The sequence below is a fragment of the Heloderma suspectum genome, chromosome 15 (genome assembly GCF_057233095.1).
Source record: "Heloderma suspectum isolate Gila_16-S chromosome 15, 16-S_ref, whole genome shotgun sequence".
Classification (NCBI taxonomy): domain Eukaryota; kingdom Metazoa; phylum Chordata; class Lepidosauria; order Squamata; family Helodermatidae; genus Heloderma; species Heloderma suspectum.
The window spans coordinates 13,731,125-13,756,861 of record NC_139472.1 but is presented as its reverse complement, the minus strand read 5'-3'; the positions used below and the strand labels follow the sequence as shown (position 1 = coordinate 13,756,861).

At 43.9% G+C, this 25,737-nt stretch overlaps 1 protein-coding gene across 1 annotated transcript in view; it reads right to left on the bottom strand.

Annotated features, from left to right (window-relative positions):
• PRDM16 (PR/SET domain 16) overlaps positions 1–25,737 on the bottom strand; it is a 748,686-nt gene that overhangs the window by 63,521 nt on the left and 659,428 nt on the right. Inside the window, exons 5-6 of the mRNA XM_084822017.1 lie at positions 17,677–17,779; positions 456–654 (exon numbers count right to left, since the gene is read on the bottom strand). Coding sequence (XP_084678143.1) covers positions 456–654; positions 17,677–17,779 — 302 coding nt within the window. The remainder of the gene's footprint in view (positions 1–455; positions 655–17,676; positions 17,780–25,737) is intronic.

Sequence of the window (25,737 nt, the reverse complement as noted above, 5' to 3'; positions counted from 1 at the left end):
CAATCCCTTGATCATCTTCGTTGCCCTCCTCTGAACCCTCTCCAGTTTGTCTGCATCCTTCTCACAGTGTGGTGCCCAGAACTGGACACAGTACTCAAGATGTGGCCTAACCAGTGCTGAGTAGAGGGGAACTAGTACTTCATGTGATTTGGAAACTCTACTTCTGTTAATGCAGGCCAAAATTGCATTTGCCTTTTTTGCAGCCTGATCACATGAGTGGCTCATATTCAGCTTGTGATCTACAATTGTGGTCTAATATGCTTGTTATTGGTCTGATTGGAATTTTGCATGCTGCTGCTTTTAGTTAGGTGTGTGTATATATCTACCCCCCCCCCCAACACACACACATATTTGTTTTAGGATATTAAGTGTAAGCTTGAGAAAATTTTGTTTTGAAAAGTGGCCTATACCTTCTAAAATAAATAAAAATGATAATTCGATTTCAATGGCATTACCTATATTTGTTTGGAAACATCCTCTCACAGTCTTTGCATTCATGGACCTGCCCATCTGCAGCGCCTTCCTGCTTAATTTCTTCGCTGAGTGTCTCGTAGAGTGAGCTGACGGCATTGCAGGAATATTTCTTGTGCCGCCTCATGTCCATCTTCGACTGGAAGAGTTCGTCGCAGTCCTCACAGCGGAACGTGTGCACTTCTACAAAACAATGGGGAAAATGTGGTCAGCACCTATGTTGCGATGCTGGAGGGAGCCCTGAACCCTGAACGAATCAGCACAATTTGTTGAAGAGGGACCTAGGCTACTTTTCCTTACCGATGTTCTAAACACAGAAACACAGGAAACTGCCTTATACCAGGTTAGATTATTGATCCATCTACCCCAGTATTGTCTACTCTGACTGGCAGCATCAATCTTGGATCTCAGGCAGAGGAGGGTCTTACCCACCAACTTTTACCTGATCCTTAATTTATTAATTTATTGATTTCATTTCTATACCGCCTAATAGCCGAAGCTGTCTGGGTGGTTCACAAAAATCAAAACCACAAAGTACAGCATAAAACAACATAAAATATGGAAGCTTAAATTTACAATATAAAAGGACAACCAGGATAAAAAACCTAGCAGCAAGGCAGAGATTTAAAATACAGACTGAAAACAGCAGAGCTAAAAGGCCAGAGTGCTGAAATGCTGGGACGATAAAAAGGTCTTCACCTGGCGCCAAAATGAATAAACTGTAGTGCCAAGTGAACCTCTATGGCCAGGGTGCCACAGCAGAAAAGGCCCTCTTCTTGGTAGCCACCTGCCTCACTTCCTTTGGCAGGATCTCCTGGATAAGTATCCCTGAAGATGATCTTAGTATCTGGACAGGCTCATATAGGAGGAGGCAATCCTTCAGATAACCCGGCCCTAAGCTCTTTAGGGTGGAATTGCCAAGGATCTCCTGCATGCAAAGTAGGTGCTCTATCACTGAGCATAAATAGTAGGAGCAAAATTAGGCAAAATAAGCCAACCAAGGTTTATGTGCTTAATCTGCATAATGTAAACAGATTATAGAATTCAGCTTTCCTTGTTGCTGATTTCTTTGAAGGGGGGAGGCATTTGGGCTGCATTCCACACATGAACAACCACCTTGTAAGGGAGAAAGCCAGGCTATAACCCTTCACCCTGATATACTAGTTTTCTGGATGGGAAATGCATCAGTCTTGCTGGTAAAAGGCTATAGCTCAGTGGTATACTTTGTATGGATCAATGGGATCTCTCTTCAGGCATTCAAAGAAACTAAAGTGTGATTGTGTGTGTGTGTGTGTGTGTGTGTGTGTGTGTGAGATAGGGACCCAACTGTGGTTCCTAATTGCACAAAGTGTTGTACCATATTCAGATGAATGTGTGTAGAGATTCACTGTAGACCTTCCCTGTCAACAAGGGGAGGTCAGAGTGGAGGGAGAACAGTTGAAGTCCACAGCCTTGGCATCCTTCCATGTTTCCATCTTTTGAACTCCTGAAGAGAGCTAGTCTGATGCGGTATAAGCCAACTTCTTATTGCACCCATTTTTGTGCATGGAGAAGATTCAGTAACGGGAGCCCCCGCTTCCTGCCTGATGTGGTACAGTGCAGATGCGAGTTTGCCACCCAAGAAAGAAATATTAAGGTAAGGGCATGGGACCGTCCTGCCTTGAAACACTGACAGAAGAGTTCTGCATTTCTTTGCATGGTAGCCAGCCAGCCAAAGGAGCACCAACTGCCAAACAGATCCCGCACTAGAATTTAGGAACGATTAATTCCAAAATATATGCAGCACCCCTCAAAACCAGAGTACACAGAATCATGTGCACTGGTTAGGCCTCACCTGGAGTCCTGTGTCCAGTTCTGGGCACCACACTTTAAGAAGGATGCAGACAAACTGGAGAGGGTTCAGAGGAGGGCAACAAAGATGATCAGGGGACTGGAAACAAAGCCCTATGAGGAGAGACTGAAAGAACTGGACATGTTCAGCCTTGAGAAGAGAAGACTGAGGGGAGGTAGGATAGCGCTCTTCAAGTACCTGATAGGTTGTCAGAGAGAAGAAAGCCAGGATCTCTTCTCGATCATCCCAGAGTGCAGGACATGGAACAATGGGCTCAAGTGACAGGAAGCCCGATTCTGGCTGAACACTAGGAAAACCTTCCTGAGTGTTAGTGCAGTACGACAATGGAATCAATGACCTAGGGAAGTAGTGGGCTCTCCTACACTGGAGGCATCCAAGATGAAGCTGGACAGCCACCTTTCAGGGATGCTTTGACTTGGATTCCTGCATTGAGCAGGGGGTTGTACTCAATGGTCTTACAGGTCCCTTCCAACCCTACACTTCTATGATTCTATGCTTAGATGCCACCAGACCCATATAAGTTTAAAACTGAACTCTTAAGCATTTAAAGGAACAAATGGGACCTGCAATGGTCTGGAGTTTCCTGTTCAGTATTTAGTGAGCCAACCAATCATCCCATCCCCCCCCCCCAGTTTTCCAGTTTTCCCTCAACAGATAATCCAGTATTCTGTGGTGACTGAGCATGCTTACTCCTCCTTGGGTGTTCTTTTGAGGGTGGTGGGGTTGTGTGTGCTTACGCCCTTCAGGATCTTTTCCCCAGGTCTCTTTTTATTTCTGGAAACTATGATGTTCTCCAAGTATGCCAGTACCTTCTTCTAGTTTCTCATGTTTCCTCCAGCATCTCCAGAGTAATCTAATTAGTAAGAAGGTGAGTATGGGTAATTCTCATCAGGACCATGGTGGAGGAAAAGACCATATTAAGCGCTTATACACAATTAATGTCACATGTAGCTTGGGATGGGAATTTTTTTCTTTGGTCTGCATTTTTAAGCGAACTGACCTAATTTCCGCTTCCTGAACTAATATGTGGATCAGAACAGAGTTATCCTTCAGACTGTGTGGTGAATGGCTGAGAGTCTATTGTGCCTGTCCCACAATCTGGAGGAAGTGTGTGTCATCGGCACCTTATGAACTGGGCTACGAAATAATAACCACCTGTGTTTGGCATGAGAGCAGTGTAGGGTGCCTCTTCTTTTTCTCCCTTTGTATTAACCTGTGATGAAAGGGCAGGCTTAAACGAAGAGGATCTCAAGAGCCTCTTGTTGAGGGTGGAAGTGGAGAGTGCAAAAGCTGGTTTGAAACTCAACATTAAAAAAACGAAGATCGTGGCATCTGGCCCCATCACTTCCTGGCATATAGAAGGGGAAGAAATGGAAGCAGTGACAGATTTTACTTTCTTGGGCTCCAAGATCACCGCAGATGGTGACTGTAGCCATGAAATTAAAAGACGCTTGCTCCTTGGGAGGAAAGCTATGGCAAACCTAGACAGCAGAGTAAGAAGCAGAGACATCACCTTGCCGACAAAGGTCCGTCTAATCAAAGCTATGGTTTTCCCAGTAGCAATGTATGGCTGTGAGAGCTGGACTATAAGGAAGGCTGAGCGCCGAAGAACTGATGCTTTCGAACTGTGGTGCTGGAGAAGACTCTTACGAGTGCCCTGGACTGCAAGGAGGTCAAATCAGTCAATCCTAAAGGAAATCAACCCTGACTGCTCATTGGGAGGACAGATACTGAAGCTCAAATATTTTGGCCACCTAATGCGAAGAGAAAACTCTCTGGAAAAGACCCTGATGCTGGGAGAGACTGAAGGCAAAAGGAGAAGGGGACGGCAGAGGATGAGATGGCTAGATAGCATCACCGATGCAATGAATATGAACTTGAGCACACTCCGGGAGAGAGCAGAGGACAGGAAGGCCTGGCGTGCTCTGGTCCATGGAGTCACAAAGAGTCGGACATGACTTAACAAGTGAACAACAACAAAAGGGGGAAAAAAACTAGGCGCAACCAATTAGTGCAATAACTGTATAGTTATTGCACTAATTGGTTGTGCCTAGTTTTCTCTCTCTTCTTCTTAACATCTGCTGGATCCTGGGTGGATTTGTCTCTTTTAATAGTATGTCCAAATGATTTTATATATTGGCTGCTGGGGTGGGATATGTCTGTAGTTTTGGTTAAAACATGGATTGTATATTATTATTATTATTATTATTATTATTATTATTATTATTATTATTAACATTTCTATACTGCCCAATAGCCAAAGCTGTCTGGGCAGTTTACAAAGATTAAAAACATTAAAAATACAGTATACAGAGATTAAAAACCATTTACATAAAAAAGCACATGAACAGAGCATATACACAAGAGAACATATATCCAAAACCACTTCAAACATAGAATCATAGAATCATAGAATAGTAGGGTTGGAAGGGGCCTACAAGGCCATCGAGTCCAACCCCCTGCTCAATGCAGGAATCCAAGTCAGAGCATCCCTGACAAATGGCTGTCCAGCCTCGTCTTGAAGGCCTCCAGTGTGGGAGAGCCCACCACCTCCCCAGGTAATTGGTTCCATTGCCGTATTGCTCTGACACTCAGGAAGTTTTTCCTGATGTTCAGTCGGAATCTGGCTTCCTGTAACTTGAGCCCATTATTCCGTGTCCTGCACTCTGGGATGATCAAGAAGAGATCCTGGCCTTCTTCTCTGTGACAACCTTTCAAGTACTTGAAGAGTGCTATCATATCTCCCCTCAGTCTTCTCTTCTCAAGGCTAAACATGCCCAGTTCTTTCAGTCTCTCTTCATAGGGCTTTGTTTCCAGTCCCCTGATCATCTTTGTTGCCCTCCTTTGAACCCTCTCCAGCTTGTCTGCATCCTTCTTAAAGTGTGGTGCCCAGAACTGGACACAGTACTCCAGATGAGGCCTAACCAGTGCTGAGTAGAGGGGAACTAGTACTTCCCGGGATTTGGAAGCGATGCTTCTATGAATGCAGCCCAAAATAGCATTTGCCTTTTTTGCAGCCACATCACATTGTTGGCTCATATTCAGCTTGTGATCGACGACAATTCCAAGATCCTTCTCGCTCGTAGTGTGGTTGAGCCACGTATCCCCCATCTTGTAACTGTGCATTTGGTTTCTTTTTCCTAGGTGCAGAACTTGGCATTTGTCCCTATTAAATGCCATTCTGTTGTTTTCTGCCCAGCACTCCAGTCTATCCAGATCACTTTGAATTTTGTTTCTGTCTTCCAAAGTATTAGCTATCCCTCCCAATTTTGTGTCATCTGCAAATTTGATCAGCATTCCCTGCACCTCCTCCTCCAAGTCATTAATAAAAATGTTGAAGAGCACTGGGCCCAGGACTGAGCCCTGCGGTACCCCACTCGTTACCTCTCCCCAGCTTGAGAAGGTCCCATTGATAAGCACTCTTTGAGTCCGATTCTGTAGCCAACTGTGGATCCACCGGATCGTTGTTTCATCTAGCCCACTTCGAGCTAGTTTGCTCATCAGGATATCATGGGGCACTTTGTCGAAAGCTTTGCTGAAGTCGAGGTATATGATGTCTACAGCATTCCCACGGTCTACAAGGGAGGTGACTTGATCAAAAAATGAGATCAGATTTGTCTGGCAGGACTTGTTTTTGACAAATCCATGTTGGCTTCGAGTAATCACGGCATTGTTGTCAAGGTGCTTCCAGATGGATTGCTTTATGATCTGCTCCAGAATTTTCCCAGGGATTGATGTCAGACTGACTGGTCTGTAGTTCCCAGGTTCCTCCTTTTTACCCTTTTTGAAGATAGGGACAACGTTAGCCCTCCTCCAGTCATCTGGCACTTCCCCGGTCCTCCATGATTTCTCAAAGAGAATAGACAGCGGTTCTGAGAGTTCTTCTGCCAGTTCCTTTATGACTCTAGGATGCAGTTCATCTGGCCCTGGAGATTTGAACTCATTCAAAGTAATGAGGTGTTCCTTGACCATATGCCTATCGATCTCAAGCTGCAATCCTGCCCCTTCAGCCTGTACTTCGCCTTTGCCAGGGGGGTCATAGACCCTCTTTTGGGAGAAGACTGAGCCAAAGTAGGAATTGAGCACCTCTGCCTTTTCTTTGTCCTAAGAAACAGACAATCTCAAGCAAACAACCCTAACCATAAAATAATCCAGGATTGATTAAAACTTATCATATGCTGCCAAATGCCTGGGAGAAGGGAAAGGTCTTAACCTGGCACAGAAAAAATAATAATGTTGGCACCAGGCAGGCCTTGTCAGGGAGATATTTCCATAATTGGGGAGCCACCACCGAGAAGCTCCTCTTCCTTGTTGCTGTCTTCCGAGCTTCCCTCAGAGTAGGCAGCTAGAGGAGGACCTTAGATGTTGAACATAGTGTAGTTTATTATCCCTTTGATATATTTATGGAATATGCATGTATTAACTGATGTGACGAAGTCTTGAACTAAAAGTTTGTTTTTATGTTTCTTGTACTATTTTTGTTAGTTAATTTTTCATATTGCCTTATGATATTTTATTTGATATCATTGTATTTATTTCTGTATGATGATGTTGTTAGCTGTTTTGGGCTTCCTTTTGGAGGGAGAAGGAGGATACAAATAAATGATGGTGATGCAGACTTCTCAGAATTTTGTGATGCTGTTCTTGGCCCAAAGATTGCGTACAAAATGCATTTATTAGGGAAAGTTACATACAAACTATGTACATTAGGGGAAGTTGCATACAAAATGCATATGCTAGGAAAAATTGTGTATGAAAATGTGAATTTTAATGTGTTCATTTTATTTATTTATTTATTTCATTTCTATACCGCCCAATAGCTGAAGCTCTCTGGGCGGTTCACAAAAATTAAAACCAAACAACACACAATAAAACAATTTAAAATATATAGAACATTAAAACCACAATATAACAATACAACCACAATAAAACCTAGCAGCAGTACAGGAATTTAAAATACAGATTTAAAACAGCAAAAATAAAAATTTAGAAAGCTAAAAAGCTAAAATGCCTGGGAAAATAAAAAGGTCTTCACCTGGCGCCGAAAGGAGTACAATGTAGGCGCCAGGCGAACCTCACTAGGGAATATATAATTCAAATATATAATTCAAATATATACAGTACTGTGCAAAATCCTTATGCCGCCACCAGCTTTGTTGTTTTAGCAAAGTTTTAATGACCATCCACAATTATTTTTCGGTCTCCGTATTAAGATACAAACAGAAAATGTAGGAAATATGTACAGGCAAAAGTCAGTATTTAGTGTGACCTCCCTTGGCTCTAAGCACATGTTGAACTCTTTTGGGGAGACTATCCTGAAGTTTTCTGAAGTAATCTTCTGGTATATTATACCAGGCTTCTTTCAGCACTTCCCAGAGTTCTTCTCTAGATGTAGGTTGCCTTTTATTTATTTCTCTGTCCAGGTGATCCCATACTGCCTCTATAATATTCAGGTCTGGACTCTGTGGAGGCCAGTCCATGACTGTCAGTGTTTTATCGGCTGTTTTCCTCACTAAATTTGATTTCACTGCATTAGCAGTGTGCTTGGGATCATTATCATGCTGAAAAATGAAACCATTCCCAATCAGGTGTTTTCCAGAAGGAATGGCATGATGAAAAACCTGTCCATACTTTTCAGCATTCATGATCCCATTAATACGGACAAGATTGCCAACACCACTGGCAGAAATGCAGCCCCAAACCATGACAGACCCTCCACCATGTTTCACTGAAGGCCGCAAGCACTCATTCGTTCATCTCTCTCCAACTCTTCTTCTCACATATTGTCGACGATTGGACCCTAAAATTTCAAACTTGGATTCATCACTCCATAATACTCTTTTCCACTGATCCTCATTCCAATCTTTGTGAGCTTTAGCATATCATAGCCTTTTCACCCTGTTCCCCTTCCACAAAAGTGGTTTCTTGGCTGCTACCCTTCTACAAAGACCATTCCTGGCCAGGCGCCTGCTTTTACTCTAGTGTAAGGGGTATGAACTTGAGCACACTCCGGGAGAGAGCGGAGGACAGGAAGGCCTGGTGTGCTATGGTCCATGGGGTCACGAAGAGTCAGACACGACTTAACGACTGAACAACAAGGGGAGGTCACACTAAATACTTGCCACTTTAGCCTATGGAAGCTATTTTTTCTGATTTTTTTTCTGTTGTTGAATACTGCATGCAAATTTCCTGTATTTTCTGGTTGTATTCTAATGAAGAGACTGAGAAATAATTATATATGGTCATTATACCATTGCTAAAACAACAAATCTAATGGTGGCCTAAGACTTTTGCACAGTACTGTATATCATAGACTTATGCGGAAACTGAATGGAACAGACATATGATGAAACATGCAAAACTGACATGGACCAATTTGTCCAATAGACCAATTTGTCCATCTCTGTGTTTAATTTGGCCCTGAGAGTTTAATTCTAAGGCAGACTTATGGGGGGGCTCTGTGGGGCAGAGGGCGAAAGGAGGGAAGACAGTGGCAGAAGCAACAAAGAATGCAGACAGAAGCAGAGCGACTGGTTTGCCGCGGCCAACACAAAGATAATTATGGATTTCCAAGGAGGAAAATTTCTTCAAGTTTTGCTAAGACTCAAATATACTTTTGTAGGAGCAGCTGTCCTCACTTTGGATGCAACGTAGACTGCTAATGAGTCACTGCTGCATGCGCTGAAGCCAAAGGGAATTCCAAGACGGAGTCCTGTGCAGTCAGGAGAAAGACGCCAAATTCTTTGTTTTAAAGACGTGTGTGTGTGTGTGTGTGTGTGTGTGTGTAGGGGAGGGGACTGTCTAATGCACATAATAAATTATTGTAGTCAAGGTCAAACAAATTAAAAGGAGAGCAGCTATTATTAAGTTTACAAGACAGCATCCTGACTTGAGTGCCAAGCCAAACAGTCAGCTTAGTGCTGTCGATTTTCCAGCAGGACAACTTCTGCGAGTGGAGCTGAGATGCAGCAGAAATTCTTCGTCCCAGCAGTATGCTGGAAACAGAAGCTTTTCACTTCCCACTCTGTATGTTTTTCTTTTACTGTTCCCCTCTCCCCCAGCATCTACTCTCTCCATTTCAGAAGCTTGTTTGCAGTTTCAGTTCTACTTTTCTCTAGCAGTTTTACTGCTAATTTAAAGCCTGTAATGGCTGATATTTCTTTCTGCTGGCAAAGGTGTGTGTGTGTGTGTGTCAGTGCAGTGTTCAGAACTAACTAGGTCTGATTCAAAATGACAATGATTCATTCGCACCAAGATGGGTTGCTTCAATTGGTCTCTTTTTGGGTGAAATAAGAATGTCCTGCAAAACTGCAAAGATGCTTTACTCAAAAGCAGTGCCAAAGATTTTAAAAGGCATTAAAAGGGAGAGGGGGAATCAGAGATGATCTGTGCAATCCTATGCCCATATAAGCCCCATTGAGTTCTGTGGGATTGTAACAAGCCCCTACTTCAGCTGTAGCTCAACAGTATCCCCTAGAGCAGCATTGGGCAAGCAAGATCAGGTGGGAAGCCAGATCAACCCACCGCTCAGCCCTCTGAAGGCCAAATGACATCAAGGGGGCATGGCCATGCCCCCTGATGTAATTTGGTCCCTGGCTGGCAGTGTCCTGTTCTGGACCAAGCAGGACCCATGGGGATCAATAACAGGAGTCAAGGCAAGGGTCAAGGCCAGAAGTTGCAGCACCCAGGAGAGCTCCTGGCGAACAAATTGTTCTGGCAAGGTCTGAGACCAAACGGAAGCCTTTTATGCTACAGTCTCAGACTCCACCCTTTCCTTCAGAATGGAAGCCTTCAAGGGACAGGCCCCTGGCTTGTAGCCTAGCACTCCTCCGTCTCTCCAAGAGCTCATGCCCGGCACGCTGCCGGCATTGGCGCATTGGCTCCCTGGAACGTGGGGCTCTTGTAGAAGAGGGCGCTGGGGCTAGGCTACGGGGGCTCTGGAGGTTTGGGCTCAGGGGGCTCTGGCAATCCTGCAGTGGTGCTCAACCCTGGCATTTCCTCTGCTGGCACCACTGGATCTTTGGCCTCAGAGTCCATGTCACCGCTGCACTCCTGGGTCATGACAGGCTCGCTGGATGGATCGTTCACCCAGCGCATCATCTGGGAACTGGCTTCGCTGTGTGCAGGCCTTCTCCCATCAAAGACTGCCCATTGGAGAAGGCACACATGTAGCAGAGTTGTAGACTGAGGAGAACAGTGGAGTTCCTCACCCTGCCTTATCCAAAAGTCCATGGTCTCCTCCTGCAGCTTGGAGAAAGGGAGAGGCCCATGGATTGAAGTCAAGCCTCGATGGGCTGGAAGGGTGACCTCTGTGGGCCGGGTTTGCCCACTAATGCCCTATACAACTGAATAGACTCATTTCCCCTTCATGTTCTCCAATTGTTGTTGTTCAGTCGTTCAGTCATGTCCGACTCTTCGTGACCCCATGGACCAGAGCATGCCAGGCCTTCCTGTCCTGCGCTCTCTCCTGGAGCGTGCTCAAGTCCATATTCATTGCATCAGTGATGCTATCTAGCCATCTCATCCTCTGCCGTCCCCTTCTCCTTTTGCCATGTTCTCCAATACACACCCCAAAATATAAGCTCTTAAAAGCAATAATAATTATGGGCTAACAGGTTCAAGCTGGCTGGATCCTTTGAGATGTAAATTTAGAGTTAAGAAGGTGAGTCCTGCATTTTCTGATTTGCTGGCGAGACCACTGACATCAGAAATAGAGGGCATCAATTAAATGGACACAATAACATTCAGTTTCTGTGAAGGGGTGAATTCTTATTGAGCTCAGCTTCCCATACAAGTAAGAGTTTGCTCACTACTCTTGAGCCTTCAATACCATCTAATCGGAGGCCAAGATGTTCTCTCTCAGGCCATCCTCTCTGCAATGCACTCTGCATATGATCTGGAACCCAAGACTTTATTCAAGTAGGTAACCTGTAACTAGATAAATTAGATTGACTTTACTGAATTTATTTGGAATCCTGTGTGTGTGATGGTTGCCTTCCCTTGCTTCCCCCCCTTTTTCTTCTTTCCCCAAATAAACTGCTTTTTAATATTTGGGCATTTGGGTGCGTTGTTTTAAAAGGGAATTTCTCACTAAACTCTCTTCCCTGTGTGAAGGACCGCACAGTTACAAAACTGCTATTTGTGTTCTTAGGATTTTCAAAAAAGTTTGGTTAAGTTCCATGTTTCTGGGCTTTAGGCAAGGAAATCCAAAACAGCTTTTTAGTTAGTTTTTCCTGGAGCTCGGCTGAAGGGACGGGTTCTTGGCAGTAACTCAGGAACTCCTCATGCAGCTGGACAGACTAGACTGTGTTAGGCAGTTCATCCTGACTGGTGGCTGTCTGTCAGTATTTTTTTGGACGGGAACCTGTATAATGAAGGGGTCTCCCAATAGGGGAAGTCATCCCCACTCCCAGTCCGTAACAAATGGTTGGCAGATTAAAGGGATATGTTTTGAAGAGCTTTTGAGAAATTCCAAGTGAGAAAACTGTCTAAAGCAAATACCAAAAACTGGTTTTGAAAGTGCAAACACACACACAGGAAATCTTCTTCCTCTTCCTCTTCCTCTTCTTCTTTCTGTTGGTTTTAGTCAGGACTAGGAAATAGCAAAGAAGGAAGTGGGGAATGGATCTATCATGGTCCAACTTGCAGAATCAGAAGAGGATCAGAGCTTTGCTGTGGAAACCAGTGATGAATGTAAAAGGGAAGAAGCCAGAGCAAGGTTGAGGAGAGGGAGGAGGAAGCACAAGGAAAGGATGCTTGAACGGCAAATTGAACTTGCCAGGTAACCTATAATGGAGCTGGTGAATGCCAGACATCTCCCCAGGTTCAGAAGAGACAGTGATGTCCAAGCGTTTTTCACATGTTATGAAAGGGCCTGTAAGGACTCTGGAATACCAAAAGAAGAGCACATGAAATACATGCCCTCTCAACTCACTGGAAGACTAGAAGAGGTGTACAAAGATAAGGTGATTTCAGAGTACAGTAAGTATTATCTTTTTAAAAGCAGGGGCAGAAATTGCTTTGGATTATTTATTTATTACATTTATATCCCAACCTTTTTCCTCCTTTAGGAACCCAAGGTGGCATACATAATCCTCCTCCTCTCCTTTTTATCCTCACAACAACAACTCTGTGAGGTGGGCTGGGCTGAGAGTCTGTGACTGGCCCAAAGTCACCCAGTTCCATGGCTGAGTGGGGACTAGAACCCGGATCTCCCGACTCCCAGTCCAACACTCTCGCCATTAGCTGGGGAAACTTCAGTGCTCTAAAAAAACCCTTGTCTCTGAGCCTTTCTGTCAGATGTAGGGGGAGGCATATGGAACAGCTTTTGACACGATGGTGGCAAGGCGAAGAAGTCTCATTTGCCAGAACTGAGGGCTAGACGCTTTATCAGCTTGTAGGAGTGGAACAATTCCTTTTATCCTACCTTCCAGATCTGTAGGAAGAAGTAGCCGGGCAGTGCCCACAAACCATCCCCAAGGCCGCAGAAATAGCCGAAACCCAAGGAAGGAAACATTTGGGGTAAGAGCAGTCATGTTCTGAGAGGTCAGAACTGTTGGACACCCCTCTCCAAAATCTGGAGCTGAAACTGTAAGCAGCCCCAGAATGTATGTAGCACATCCCTATGACTGCCCCCCCGATCCCCACTTGAGGGCTTACTCCAGGTTTGAGGGGGCCCTGAGCAAAGAGCCTTCTCTGATTGCTCCATCCACCCTGATGGTGGTGGTGGAAAGCAGCTGCGCCCTCAGCAGTGCTGGTTTAGCCACCATTTTAATCTCTCGCATAGCCCTCAGGTGATAGCTGTGCCAGGGGATATTGTGGGGAATAAAACACTTTGAAAAGGCGGGCGGGGGGCAAGGCCCAGGGAAGTTGAGTGCACTGCCTTCATCCCCAAAACAAGGTCCTTCCCTATCCATCCATGTATCCAGCACCCATGGAGATGGGACATCGCACTCAGGGCTGGCCAGAGACATTTTACTGCCTGAGGCAAAGAGCAAGATGGAGCCCTCTGCTGTTCCATGTACAACTGGACTAGCAAATGAATCTTACTTCCATAGTCGGCATGGGATAGCTTCCTCCACAACATCTGAAGGCAGCAGGCTAGGTTGGTGGGGGGCAACTGGACTGTTCCTTCAGCACTGACAACGAAGCTCTTAAAAAAAATAATAACAATGGGCTAACAGGTTAAAACTGTCTGGATCCTTTGAGATGTAATTTTAGAGTTAAGAAGGTGGGTCCTGCCAGAAGGTAATTTTCTGATTTGCTGGCTAGACCACTCACATCAGAAATAGAGGACATCACTGAATTGGACACCGTAATATTCAGTTTCTGCTGTCCTATGTACAAAAGCCAGCCGGACTGTTCCTTCAACACTGACAATGAAAAAAACATCTTACACTTCACCAGAAGGCAGCAGGTTAGCTTAGGGGGAATAAGGCAGGCTGCTTGGCACTCACCTCTGTCCTCCAACACTGCTGTCTCCCAGCATCTGTTGCCTGAGGTGACTGCTTCACTTTGCCTAATGGTAGGGTCGGCCCTGATCACACTATTGGTTTTGGATTAGGGTCCATGGCATTAAGGGAGAAAAATCTCACAGCAATTCCTCTCTGTCAGTCCTCTCTGTCAAATTTGTGTTATATTACGTTGTGTTTCTTACGTTCCAATAGGAACACTCAGGAAATAGCCCTCCTCCCTCCCCCAAAACACACCAATCCATAATAGCTTTCAAAGAGGCCAAGGGGAACACAATTATATAGCATCTACATGCTAATCTACCAGAACCGTATCTGAAAGGAATTCAAGAGCCCTGCTCAAAATTCCTGCAGTGATAAGGGGGTCTGCTGCATTTGGCTGTGGTTTGGAGAAAAGATTTTTTAAAAAGAAGATAATTATCTTTGTGTGTAACATTGTAACATTTCCTTTCTTATGCAATTCAGAGTTCCAAACCAAAGGAGAATGAGGAGAGAAAGCCTTGTTGAAGGCAAAGGGAATAATAAAAAAAGAGGAGAAAGGAAAAAGTATGAAAAAGTAAAATGTTTGATGATGATAGGCTATTACATTTGGAAAGCAATTAGTTAGCAATTGCCTGCTAGTTGATACACGATTAGGAGGAGGGAGATAAATATCACAGAACGGCAAATGGAGCATTGTTCAAAACAAGGTAGGGGTGTTCAGTTTTATTCCTGAGTAGATTCAGCAATGTGTCATTTCGAAATTAAAAAATGAAATCTTTGAGATGGCATAACAGATCGTCCAAAATTAAGCTCCTTCACTTGACTTTACTTCCCACCCCCTTGCTTCATTCCCCCCCTCAATATCAACAAACCTCTAGTTTGGAATGCTAGAGTCCAGGAAGGACTGTACCATACGGCGATTCTGAACATGCAATTTGGCTGAAAAGCCCAAATCTGAGGATGCCTCACTGACATAGGAGCATGGCTCCTTCCTGTGCTAACAGGGTAACATTAGAAGCCCAGAGCCACATGATTGGGGTGGCTGATGTAGCTATGATCAACACAGCATCTCTCCCCCTTTATCCCCGCCACAGCGCCCAGCACTCATGGCTTGGATCAAATACATTTGGCACATGACATCTACATATCAGGCAACTCCCCTCCCAAATAAGCCCCCACCCCTGCTCTCCAATGGAGCTCTTTCCCCTCCCCTTTTTTGGCATGATACACAGAGGAAACAGGGTTAAATTTGGGTGACCGCTTATTTTTTTATTTACTTATTGCATTTCCATACCGCCCCATAGCTGAAGCTCTCTTAGACGTTGCCAGAAAAGAGGACAAAAGAGTATATCTATTTGTGTAAAAATTTGCATATGTTAATTTATATGTATAGATGCTTTTGAACTGTGGTGCTGGAGAAGGCTCTTACGAGTCCCCTGGACTGCAAGGAGGTCAAATCAGTCCATCCTAAAGGAAATCAACCCTGAGAGCTCATTGGAAGGACAGAGACTGAAGCTGAAGCTCCAGTATTTTGGCCACCTAATGCGAAGAGAAAACTCTCTGGAAAAGACCCTGATGCTGGGAAAGACTGAAGGCAAAAGGAGAAGGGGACGGCAGAGGATGAGATGGCTAGATAGCATCACGGATGCAATGAATATGGACTTGAGCACGCTCCGGGAGAGAGCGCAGAACAGGAAGGCCTGGCGTGCTATGGCCCATGGGGTCACGAAGAGTCGGACATGAGTCACGACTGAACAACTGAACAACAACAACAGATGCAAATTTAGGAACAATACATCATAGTTGGGAAGACTGTGACTATCAGATGACCCGTATGCCTGCTGTTCAGTATGCAGTCCACATACTGGAAATTAGAAGATGGAAATTAGAAGCCGCAGCCTATTAGATTGCTTCGGATAGCTTCATGGCACAGCTGGGCCTATCTAGCACACCTATATGGCCACTATTATTGTTAATGTTATTATTATTTACATCCCACCATTTTTCCTCCTTAAGGAACCCAAGGCGGTGTACATTATCCTCGTCCTCCTCTCCATGTTATCCTCACAACAACAACCCTGTGAGGTAGGTTGGGCTGCGAATCAGTGACTGGCCCAAAGTCATCCTGTGAGCTTTCATGGCCGAGTGGGGTCTAGAACCCTGATCTCCCGACTCTCAGTCCAACACTCTCCCCACTACACTACGCTGGCTCTCCTTCTCCTTCATTTATTACATTTATATCCCACCTTTCTTCCTCCTTAAGGAACCCAAGGCAGCATATATAATCCTCCTCCTCCTCTCCATTTTATCCTCACAACAACAACCCTGTGAGGTAGGTTGGGCTGCGAATCAGTGACTGGCCCAAAGTCATCCTGTGAGCTTTCATGGCCAAATGGGGTCTAGAACCCGGATCTCCCAACTCCCAGTCCAACACTGTCACCACTACACCGCACTGGTTCTCACGCTGGCACACGATGAAATCATTCTTCTGTTGCAACCGCGCATACTACTTGCCCCATAGAGAGCTCTGCTGTCCATAGCTGTTCTGATCAGCTTCTGCCCATATCAAAATGCCACATCATAGCTATTTTGTCTTGTGGGGGAGCATTTCAAATATGTGATTCCCTACCCCAACCCCACATTCTGAATTGGTACAGTCAAGGGTTGTATCATGAGATCTTCTCGCACCTTTGAGTTGCGAAGAGATTGTGTGAACATTGTGGTCAGAAGAGATGATGAAATCCACAAGCCAATGAGAGAACACTTGCAATGAAGGGCTTGAGGCTTAAGTGCCATTTAATTCATTGCCTAAGTGCCTTAATTACCTGAAACTACGATCTTATGCATGTTTAGACAGAAAAAAAGTCTTACAACTCCCAGCATTCCCCAGCCAGCATGGCTGGCTGGGGAATGCTGGGAGTTGTAGGACTTTTTTCTGTCTAAACATGCATAAGATTGCGCCCTATGACATCTTGGCAGTGGATACCTAAAATTCATCTCTTCCCCCCTCCTCCGCCATGTGCATCATGGCTACTGAAAAGCTAATAACACGCACAAATCCTTTTATTGCTGCAACTAGAGCTGTACAGATTGTATAACATCTAGTCTGTCTGCGTTTTGCAGATGGTCAGGTGCCTTTCACTCCTTCATCCTCCCATCGACACAATCAGATTTTTTTAGTTTCCAAACTGGTGCAAATTCACATTTGCGCAAAGGTGGATCCGTCAAAACTTGCATGTGCAAAAATTTGCAAATCTCCCAGATGTGCAAATTTCCCCAGAATGCACATGTCTATGCTTTAGCCTATGGGGGAAATGCACATCTGAGGCCGTTTTAATACTTTTGCGTATTTTCCCAGGACAAAATTTGTGCAAACTGCCAAAGGTTAGAAAAACGGTCTGCAAGTCCATGGAATCTTCCCAATGGGGGAAAAGCTGGTCCACTATGGAATCCCTGGTCCGGATCCATAAAAATCTGTACTCATTTGGTTCTGTTGCAGATTTCTCCAACATCCCTAGCTGTGACACAAGCAGTGAGTGCAGGATCAGGCACTGGTTCCATGCACTCCTGATCGAAGTACCGCAGCACAATCAGTTTTGGAATCCAAAGTCATTCCATTTTACAGACCAGAGATTAGGGCATATGTTGAACCTCACTTCCTAAACACAGGTGTGCTATTACTACCACTAGGAATATTAGCTAGCAATCTCTCTCCCGTTATTGCTCCTGCAAATCTACAGCCCAATGCTCTATAGTAGAACCAGCTCTGATGACAACATGTTGCAGTCACAGAATTGAACAGAATAAATTATAGATGCAGTTCATGACATGTGTGTCTGGGGGTGAAGAAGGAGGTGTATGTCTTCAAGGGAATGGAAAAGGGGGGTGGGTTGGTCTCACCTTCCAAGCTGGGCGGCATGTTCCCAGCAGAATAAGTGCCTTCTTTCATATACATCAGCAGCTCTTCTCCAGGCTCTATTTCTTTAATAACTTTATAATAAATCTAGACATTTACAACAAAAAAGGAAGAAAGAGAAAAAGAAGAAGAAAAAATTAAATCTGCACAGCCACTTGCGTGTCACTTAAAAGTTATCTGAAAAAATCGGGCAAAGAGGGAGAGCGTTTGCTTGATCCGTTTGATAATGCCCAATGACAGCTTTCACTCCTGGCCATAATTTCTACAGCACATTTGCCAGATTTTCAGGGACTGAAAACAATTACATAATGTTCGAAGCTCAACTTATTTTTAGCAGATTCACAAAAATCCTTTCTAATATAGTGGCAACACGCATCTTTCATTGACGCGTGTGTGTGTGTGTGTGTGTGTGATTGGCCTTGTGGAAGTTTCACTCACTCACCCACCCACCCACTCACTCACACACATACGTACGTGAAGATCATGGTTCACTGAAGGATCCTTCATTCCATTCCAAATGCCACTTTCTAAGGCAAACCATTCAGTTCCAAAATATCCTGGACTGATTTATGCCCAATTTTCCCTTGAAAAGACCCCAAGAAAGGAGGTTTCACACACCCTAATAAGCATTGTGACCCAAAGCTCTGCACAGCTCATTCACTTCAGAATTGGAAAATGTCCCACACATTGTATGCATGGAGCTTTCACCAATGTCAAAGCTAATCGGGAAGACTCCCTTGATGTATGCATTTGTCTTCTAGACTCTTGATCGTTCTTCTAGCTCTCTCTTGAATTCCCCCCCTCACTTCTTCCATGTTTCCTCATAGACTTATTTGACCTAATCTAGAGATGCAGGAATGTCTCGGATGAACATATGGCACTCCCACTCATGAGCTCCCATCCACTTTAGTTTCAAGTTGAGCTCTGTATATCCAATAATGATCTGTGGGTTTGGAATTACCCTAATCACAAAATGAGCAAGGAAAACCCATTCGTTCACACGTAAGTTATGTGGCCATAGTGGAGCTCCACAAAGCTTTGAACCTGGATTGCTCCTGAAAAAGCCTAAAAGGCGATAATAAGTAAGGATGGATGAAAGTCCCTTACCTGGTCCCGCAGCTGTTTTCGGTGGGGGGGGAGGCGCTCCGTTTCTCCCCCCGAAATTCTTGGCAGGGGGGAGGCGCCCCGCCCCTCCCCACCAAAATTCTGGCCGGGGGGGAGGCGCCCCATCCCTCCCTGCTGAAATTCTGGCCGGGGGGGAGCGCCCCGCCTCTCCGGCCGCAAAAGAAAAAAGTTATGTAAAAAAAACCACACCGTGATAGGCTACGTAACGATTTACGTAGCCTATCATGGCTAGATTTTCAAAGTCAGCCATGATAGGCTACGTAAATGTTTACATAGCCTATCACGGCTGATTTTGGGGGAAAAAAAGCGCGTACGCAAATGGCGGCACCCATGGGCGCCGCCATTTGCGTTCCTTATTTGGGCACGGGTAGTCTACGTAAAGATTTACGTAAGTATAGGCTGGTTGTTGACATCCCCTTCCTGGGCAAGGAGCTTGGGCGGGTGGTTGCCGGCCATCTCCAAGCACTCTTGAATGACACGAATTATTTAGATCCATTTCAACTGGGCTTCAGGTGTGGTTTTGGAAAGGAAATTGCATTGGTCACGCTGTGGGATGATCTTTGCCAAGAGAGGGACAAGGGGAGTGCAGACCTGTTGATTCTCTTGGGCCTCTCAGCAGCTTTCGATACCATCAACCACTGTATCCTTCTGAACAGGCTATCTGGGCTGGATGATGGAGGTAGTGCATTGTAGTGGTCCTGCCTGGATGGCCAATTCCAGAAGGTGGTGCTGGGGGATCATTGCTTTGCTCCTTGGCAGTTATCCCATGAGATGCCACAGGGCTGTAATTAATCCTCCAGGCTGTTGAACATCTGAATGGGTGCCTGGGTGCAGTAACGGACTGGATGAAGGCCAATACAGTAAGACTCAATCTAAGATGGTTCTCCTGTCTGGATGACAGATATTCAACCTGTTCTGGAGGGGGCTGCACTCCCCCCTAAAGGAGCAGGTTCGCAGTGCCAGGGTACACTTGGATCCAGCACTGTCATTAGAGGCACAGGTGGCTCAGCTTAGGCTGATATACCAACTGTGTCCCTATCAGGACAGAGATAGCCTGCCTCCAGTTATCCACGATCTGGTAACCTCTGGTTTGGATTACTGCGATGCATTATATGTGGGGCTGCTTTTGAAAATGGTCCAGAAATCTCAAGTGGTCTAAAATAGGGTGGGGAGACTGTGAATGGGGACTGGCAAATACAATCATATTACGTCAGTGCTGTGTGATTTGCACTGGCTGCCAGTCCACTTCCGGGCTCAATTCAAAGTCCTACGAAGCCCTAAAAGGCTTGGGACCAGGTTACCTGAAGAATTGTCTCCTTGCATATATACCTGCCTGGACCCTAAGATCATCCACAGAGGCTCTTCTCTGGGCATCTCCACCAATTCAGGTGAGATGGGTGACTATTAAGAAGGAGGCCTTTTTAGTGATGGCACCCAGGTTACAGAACGTCCTCCCAGAGAAGCTTGCCTGGTGCCTACATTGTTCTCTTTTCAGCACCAGGTGAAGATCTTTTTATTTTCCCAGGCATTTTAGCCCTTCATGTATGTATGTATATATGTATGTCTGTCTGTATGTATGCATGTATATATAAAATGCATTCATGCATTTTTGGACCTTTGCATCTTGCTTCCTATTTTGGTTTTATTCCGCTTTAAACTTCTGGTTTTTATATGACGTTTGACTAGGTTACCGTAATTTTATGGCTTGAAGTTTTGTGCTGTGAACCGCCCAGAGAGCTTTGGCTGATGTGCGGTCCAGAAATGTAATAAATAAATACATTCCATAGTTTTCCACTCTTGATGGAAAAGACACCGCCCTCCTGCCGCCAAAGACACACACATTCCTGTTGCAGCTTGGTATCCTGAACAAGTAGCAAGCCTGAGAATGTTATCACTGGATTTGCAATAACAGCGCAATGATGCTCAATGTCATAGTCATAGACTCATAGTTCAGCCGCAATGATGAGCAACGGTTCAGGTCAGCACTATGTTGCAGAGACATTTGGTTCTTTGGACAGGGAACATGAGCCACAATTAAGTCAATGGTGGTTAATAATAAAAACTGTTCAGACCTGCAGTGCAAAATATCCACCATGGAGAGAAGAGTCCCAAAGTCCCACACCAGCGTATGGAGAAGTGGAAAATCACCATGGAAAGAAACGGGTATGTGGTTTTACACGTACAAAGAGGATATATTTTACGGCTTGGTTACTGCGCCAAGTGACAACTGCTGCATTTGTCTTCTGATACTTGCGAGCCTCTTTCGAAACAGAAACATCCACTAGAGATTCTGAAAAAGCCAAGCAAGGCCTGAACTGCAGCTCGCTTTGAGTGTGATGTGGTAAAGAAAGCAGCTACCTTAGCGATGTGACAATCCACCCTGAGAAAGATTTATTTGGAGAAATAATTTGATTGGGAGCTTTCAGAATTTCTTGCTGATGAAAAAATACGTTTTTTAAAATATGTAAACACTAAAGTGAAGTACTTGGAACTCCATTCGTTCAGAGAGAGCAGCTCCCAGAACCATCAGAGTCAACATTGTTGGGCATCTGTCAAGGCTTGGACCCTGGTAGGAGGCCTGGTGCTGATCCCTGGAGCGCCCTGGCTCTGCTTCTCCCTTTCCTTTATCTTGCATCCTGTTCCTTTGCCCTCTCCAAATGAGCGAGATAAAGCTGTGTGCAAAGGGCCTCTCAAAATTCTCCAGCCTATTTGCGGGCAGAGAAATTTGGGGGACAATTTTGCTGAATTTCTCCTAGGGTAGGAGAAATTCTCCAACCGTTTCTCACAGATAGGGCTCACTATTGGCAGGGGTTGTGGCACAGGTTCTTTCCTTTTCCCTGAGGGTTTTTGGTTCATTGCACTGCTCCTGCAAGTGGCAACAGCATCAACTGTGTTGAGGCTTCCACTCTTCTGAGGCAGAATTTTGAATTTCTTTTGGTGGTATTATTGAGCTCGCCTAATCACTGCGAGGTGGCCGAGGGTGCTGTGTGTTATCTCCCTGTTACACACCTTTCCATGGCTCTGCACTTTGCGATCCTCCACGCTGCCTCAGACCTAGGGTCATTCTGGGGCATCGTGTCGGGTGGAAAATGGCAGCCACACTGCAAAAAAAGGCAGAAAGCACTTGGAAAAAATTCTGCCAAGTAGCCTTCTTTTCTGGGGAATAAGAGCCATCTCAGAAATTTTCTCAGAAAAAATGTATGTGAGAGAGAAAGACAGGATAGATAGATAGATAGATAGATAGATAGATAGATATGAGAGGGAGAGATGAGAGAGAGTGAGAGAGAGAGAGGATAGATAGAGATTAGATTAGAGAGAGAGAGAGAGATGAGAGAGAGAGAGATGAGAGAGGAAGATTAGATAGATATAGGGAGAGAGAGAGATTAGAGAGAGAGAGAGAAGAGAGGATAGATAGATAGATAGATAGATAGATGGATGGATAGATAGATAGATATCCTAAACTAGTAATAGGAACCTAACCGAGTCTGCAATAAAGTTTTTGTAACAATATCAGCTGCAGACAAGTATCTTCCTGCTACAAGTAGTATCTTTCAAATAGTACAATCATTCCTTGGAGGCAAAATAAATTTGATCCTGGAAGTTCTTCCGAATCCCATTCTTTGAACGCCCTTTGGAAATCCTACAGATGTCTCAGAAGCTTTGCTTGAATTCACCTTGAATTTGGTTTTAGGCAAAATTTGGTGGTATTTCTAAATGACTCCAGAGGAAATGCTGAACCACTGCCAGGCACATGCTTAACCTTAAAGAATGATTCATTCAATGTATAATACATACCATCCTGTATAAGACAGAAGGAACAGTATTCCACTAGTCGCTTGCCTCATGGGCACAAAACAGTGATTGTTTCTTCCCTGTTTCTATTTACCTTTTTCTTTTAAGTGAATACATTCTGGCACATCTTATCCACATTTAGCCAAGTAGCTTGTCAGATATTATTAATAAACGTAAATGGCTGGCTCATGAACTGCTGGTTTCAAAAGGTTTTTGTTAGTGACATTGTGCATTTCTATTTCTTTTTAAAGGCATTTTAAGGGGCACTTTTACATTTTTGTCTTCTTATTTCATCCACGAGAGGGCACCATTCACCAATTAAAATTATGTTAGGCAATAAGGCAACGTGGAACAGCTACTAAATATATTATTTTATTTAACAATATTTATGAATTGCTTATATTAAAAAAAATAAGGGATGTACAAAAATATAGTGTAAGATCATAATTAAATATTGTACATTATTACTTTATACAGAAGAAAATATTACCTTCCTGGTTTATATATACCTCTCCCTATTTTTATTTTCATCTTGCAGTGGTTTCAGGACCATTTCTTTTCTTACAAACGTCCTTTAGGATGACACATGAAGAAGGACATCAGGTCTCAAATAAGCCAACATGCTAAACTAGAACAAAAACACCTTGCCTTTTTTAATGCAATAAAGCATCTGAATAGAAATTCTATTCATTTACTCTGTTCTATTTCAAATGGGCTTGCCAGTTCAATAAGCAAAGCACCAGTAATCTCATGCCAGCAGCATCTAATAAGGTACATCGTCCATAACAGTTTATAGGGGACTGAAGTGGATAGGGCAATTTATAAAGATCATGGATGCTTAAGGAGAAGTCTGTATAATTCATTTCCAGCTTTCTGAATGCCAGCTGATCCAATAAACTTGGGAGATACTTAATAGGCACCCAAGAGCCCACTCACATCCAGTGAGATGTCAGACCCCCCCCCCGATGGAGAACAGACCTCAAAACCACACTGCAGAGTGCTTCTAAAACTTCCTGAAGTTCCAAAGTGAATTGAAGGAGAGGGATGATGCTAGGCTGGAGTAGGGGGATATTGAAGGCTTTCTCAGGTGTGAGGAAATAAGTGCACAGTTCTATGGAACGTGGCCTAGAGATATACTTGAAAATAAGATGCTTCTAATAGCCAGCAGAGCCCATTCCATTGCAAATCAAAGGTTTACAGGCCCCATAGAATGCTGACACCCTGACAAATACAAGGTGACAAAAGTGAGAAAAAAAATGAAGAGAAGAAAAATAATGCCTGAGGGAGAGGGATAAAACAATGAAAATGCTAACCTGCTGTTCCTGTGCAAGATCCCCCAATGGAGTGACCCAGTTTAGAAGTAAAGAGTCCCTCTGGATTATTCTGGAATCAAGAGAGCCATTCTGCATGCGATTAGAGTGAAACGGCAGGTATCACAGGCATCAGAAATGGGGGTGGGAGGGGGATGCATCTATCTTTGTAAAGGCATCTTCAGTTCAGAGAAACCTTCTCCAGAGAAAACCTTCCCTTGCCTAATCCTCTCTTGATTACCTAAAAAACCCTTAATGCCGAGACACACCCATTGCTCTTATCAACTCAGCTTCTCTGCATTAAGAATGTCAGAGACATTGCAACGCTATTGCAATTCAAAGGAAAAGGAAGTTTGTGTTATGGGAGCCAGAAGTCCTGAGTTTCCAGAGTGGCTGAAAACTTTTGGGAAAGAAAGAAAAAACAACAACAACCCAGAAGCAAAGCAAAACACCAAACAACCACAGCCCAGTTCCTTCTTCATTACAATGGTTAGAATTAGAATAATTCCAGCTGAGATATATATCCTGGCAAACAACATCAAACAATAATAAATGAACTGTCTGGTAAAGGGGTTCATGATTAACTTGCTTCTTAACTTGCATTTTTTCTTGCTTTTTTTTAATACCATCATCATAAAAAAGTTTTAAAGATTACGGATGCCATCCTGGCACACTTACCTGGGAGTGAGTTCCCTTAAATTCAGTGAGACTTATTTCCAAGTGAACATCTGTACATTTGTGCTGTAAGAGTAATTTGTGGATGAAACAGTCTGTCTACTTTATACATCTGAAGAACTAGGTAGGCTCTTGGCTATGAGAGCACACGTTCAATGTGTGAGTGTTTTAAGGTACTTGGGGGCTCTTTGTTGTTTTCGCAAATGAATGTCACCTCATCGCAGCAGTGAGAATGCTGGGTTGACTTCTGTCAATTTGGAAGAGGCGTCAATATTTTTTTCAGTAAAACGGCTTTTCTTATTTCAAAAAGGCTTTTGAAATTATAAATAATAAGTATGTATCAGATTCTCTTTGCATTTAAAACTGTCGCTAGGGATCTGGTTAATTTGCTGGGTCCACAGAAGGAGAGAAGTGGAAGAAGTATTATGTGATTAAATGAGATACCATTCTTTTTTGTCACCAATAATAACAGAAACGTTTCAGAAGTATGACAAGTTGACCTGTTCACTCATGATGATATTCAGATATTCATGACGATATTACCTCAGTGGAATGGCCATTCATCCCAAGAACTGTGCAAGTAGAGGATTAATCCATAATATATGGACTCTCCAAGACCAGGTATAAAACTTTAAAATTACTTCAGGACATCCCAGGCAGTGGTCAAATCTGATCAAACTTTCAGTCTCCAGAAACCTCAGAAATGAATTGTGTCAACCAGCTTGACTAAAAGAAAGAACTGAAAGCCAGAAAACTAAAGGCTTGCCTGGGGAATATCCAGAAAATAATTACGGAAGAAATATTAACGTCAGTTCATGACAGAAATGGCAAAAAAGCTGGTCTACATAAAGAAAAAATGGGAGGTTTCACCATTGCTCATCGCATAACAGTTACCAATGACTATCAAAAAATAGCTCTCAGCAGCTAACTTGAGGAAACTGCAAAGATGAACAGAATTAAATTCATACAGTAATAACTGACTGATGTGTCTTATCTTGGAAACCATTAACAGGTTTCAAAAACTATTCACTAACAACAAGATATGTGGTACCAATTAGGGATGGAGAGAAGTGTGATTGATTCACATTTTAATGAACTTACTTAATTTGGTACTTTTGAACCAATATGTGAAGCAAAACACAC